Raw genomic sequence first — 3166 nt, 5'->3', positions numbered from 1 at the left:
GCGGCGGACGTCGTGGTGGACGTGGAGTCGATGTCGGGGAGAGTGCGCAACGTGACGCTGGCGAACTGCACTTTTGTGAGTGGCGCGAGCCTGTACGTTGTTGGGTGGCGGTCCGACCCGCCTGCTGGCGAGCGTGCCGATGTTTTGATCAGCGGGCTTGAGTCGCGCTCCGGTGGCGGCGTGCTGGTGGCGAACCGATACCCGCCGGGCTCGCGCGTCACTGTGGTGGACTCGGTGCTGATCGCAGAGAGGCGTGTTGCGTACCGTAACGCCTACGGCCTTGGCGACGCCTCCGCGTGCCTCGTGGTGCACAAAGTGAATCTGACTGGGAGTGTGCTGACCATTGCGCGCACGCACATGCTGGCGGTGTTCCGTGAGGCTGTTGGCGTGCTTGTGGTTGGCGGCGTGGCGCTGTCGTCGCGCGGTGCGCTGTACGTGGACGGGCTGTTGGTGCAGACGGCGCTGGGGCTGTGCGTGTCGGTGGAGGGCGGTGTTGCGGCCATTGGCGGCTCCGTTGTGGCGTTTGTTGACAGCGACTTCCTGCTGTGCAAGCACGCGGTGTCTGTGCGTGGGGCTGTGAGCGTGTCGGGCTCCGCTGTGGCGCTTGTGCGGAGCGACTTTTTGTTGACGGAGGACTACGCGGTGGCGTTTTATTCGACGGTGAGGCTGGCCGACGGGTCGATGCTGCTGGCGAAGGGCAACGTGCACGACGGCGTCTCGAGGGAGATGCTCCACGCGGCTGGCGCCGTGACCGCTGCTGGGAGCACGCTGAGCTTTGTGCGCAACCGAGCGCTGCTGCCGCGGATGCTATCGCTGAGCCTGTCGCTTGCGGCTGGGGCGCATGTGAGGGTGGCGTGCAACGACGCAGGTGGACGAGTCCTGTCGACGGCGGAGGAGTACGCAGCGGCTGGATTTGGCGATGCTGGGAGCATCGACGTTGTTGGGTGCGACGCCTGCGACAGGGACACGCACTGCTACGCGCCCGGGACTGCGTCGGCGAGCATGAAGGACGGTGTGTGCGTGTGCGAGTGCGGCAGCGGTGGGTACGGCGAGGCGTGCGTGCCTGTGGGAGCTCCTGCGCTGCCGCCCGCTGTGGGCACCGCGTCGAGTGTGTTTTTCCGCGAGGGCGTGACGGTGCGGTCAGTGTTCGTTGTGCCTGCCGGCGCAAGCGAGGTGACGCTGCGCCACGTTGTGCTGGACGGCGTGAGTCCTTTGCTCTACGTGCCGTGGATGGCGCGGGACGGCGTGCGGATCGTTGTGCAGAACGTGTCGCTGCTGAACGGTGCCGTGCTGTGCGTGATGGGCGGCGGGGCGTTGCGCGGTGCGCGTGCGGCGGGGAGCGACGAGAGCGGGCCGGTGGAGCTGTCGGTGTGCGATGTGGAGGCGCTGAACGGTGCGCTTGTGCTGACCGGCACGTTCCCTGCGGGGTCCGTGCTGACGGTGACGGACTCCCTGCTGGTCGCCGCGAGGCCGACGCCGCTTGTGTATCTTTCCGGCTCGGAGTCCTCGCCGTACGCACCGGTGCTTGTGCTGTCGGGCCTGCGGCTTGTGCGTTCCGTGCTGATTGTGTCCGGCGTGGCCCTCGTGACCGTGATGACTGGTGGGCGGACGGTGGTGGTGGACGGCGCCGTGCTGGAGCTTGTCGGTGGCGGTGTTGCGCTGGACGCGGCTGTGTTCGGTGGCGAATATGCGTTGTACGCTAGTGCGCGCGTGGTTGCGTCGGGGGGCGCTGTGCTGCGCTTGTCGGGGAGCCAGGTGTACGCCGCGCACGGGTTGGTGTTTGGCAGCGGTGTGGAGGCCAGCGCGTCCGCCGTCGTAGTGAACGACAACGCCGGTGCGCTGACCGATGGCGCGCTGCTGGTGCTGCGGGGGTCGGCGTCGTTCGTGTCCGGGTCGTGGCTGTCGGTGCGCGGCAACAACATCAGCGGCAGGCTCCTGTCGGTGCCGCCGTACCCGCGCGGTGCGGATCTCGCGCAGAGCACACTGACGCTCCACGGGAACGCCGGCAGCGGGCTCGTCGTGATGGACGGCACCGTTGCGCTCGGGGGCACCGGCCGGAAGTTCGTTGTGGGGTGCCTGACGCTCAATGGGCAGGCACTGCGGCCTATGGACTACAGGTCCGCCGGCATCATCGGGGAATTCCGCCCCGTGGCGTGTGGCGTGTGCGACGCCGACGTGCGCTGCTTTGCTGCTGCGACGAGGGCGATGTCGGGGTCGTGCGGCTGCCGCTGTGCTGAGGGCGGGTACGGGCGCGACTGCCTGCCGGTGTACCTGCCGCACGTGGACGGGTGCAACCGCACGCCCGGCATGCCGCTGCTGAGTCGCACGGCGACGCTGACGGAGACGCGCAGCCCGACGATGACGCCAGCGTGGACGCCGCACTACAGTCCGACGCAGTACGGGCCGACGGAGACGCTGCAGGTGACGGAGACGGTGGCGCTGCCGCCCACGCGGACCCCGACGGCGTCGGTGAGCAGCACGCTGTGGTGGAGCGACGTGGCGTGCCCGACGCTCGCCGTGACGACGACGGCGGCTGGAGGGAGCCTGACGCAGAACGACATCCGCGGCGGTGGGAGCGTTGTCCCGACGCTGCTGATGGTGGCGCTGCCGCCGCCGTTTCGTTGGGCACGCGACCCGCAACTCGGCACGCATCTGAGCTTCGTGCCGGTGTCGACGGCGCAGCCGAGCGGGTTCGGTGGTCCGTGGGGAGCGATGCTGAGCAACGCGACGTGGGTGCGCAACGCGACGAATCCGTCCACTGTCCTGGAGCTGGCTGTGCCCGTGCACCGCGGTTACTTCATTGCTGCCGACGAGACGATAGTCATTCGCTGCGACGCTGCGGCAGTGTCTGGCGGCTGCAAGGGTGTGCTGCTTGGGTCCTTCACGATCAGGTCTGACACGCTGCCCGCCGCTGCCGGCGCCCTCTCGGCGATTACCGGCGTTGTTGCGGGTGCGACGGCTGTTGCCGTGGTGGTGACCGGCGGGCTGGGCTCCGTCCTGGAGATGCAGGCACTCGGCGTGTTTGCGAGGATGTCATGCGCCTCGGCGCAGGAGCGTGCGAGCACCGTTGCGCTGCCGTACTTCCTGTCGGTGTTTGCTGCCCTTGATCCGCTGTGGATGGTGGTGGGCAACGCGCTGCTCGCCGCTGTGTTCGGGTGCGTGCACT

At 68.6% G+C, this 3166-nt stretch overlaps 1 protein-coding gene across 1 annotated transcript, besides 1 other annotated feature; it reads left to right on the top strand.

The window, feature by feature from the left end:
* Window positions 1-3166, top strand: Tc00.1047053506981.10 (dispersed gene family protein 1 (DGF-1), putative; the record flags this gene model as incomplete). Its single annotated transcript, XM_797815.1, has 1 exon — window positions 1-3166. A coding segment is annotated over one exon (3166 nt), but the record flags the coding sequence as incomplete, so codon positions are not given.
* Window positions 1-3166: a sequence feature (areas not merged during assembly with more than two copies in the genome that could not be assigned to a particular haplotype).

This window comes from Trypanosoma cruzi, genomic scaffold, assembly GCF_000209065.1.
Source record: "Trypanosoma cruzi strain CL Brener 1047053517129 genomic scaffold, whole genome shotgun sequence".
Lineage (NCBI taxonomy): Eukaryota > Euglenozoa > Kinetoplastea > Trypanosomatida > Trypanosomatidae > Trypanosoma > Trypanosoma cruzi.
This window is presented reverse-complemented; position numbering and strand designations above follow the sequence as displayed.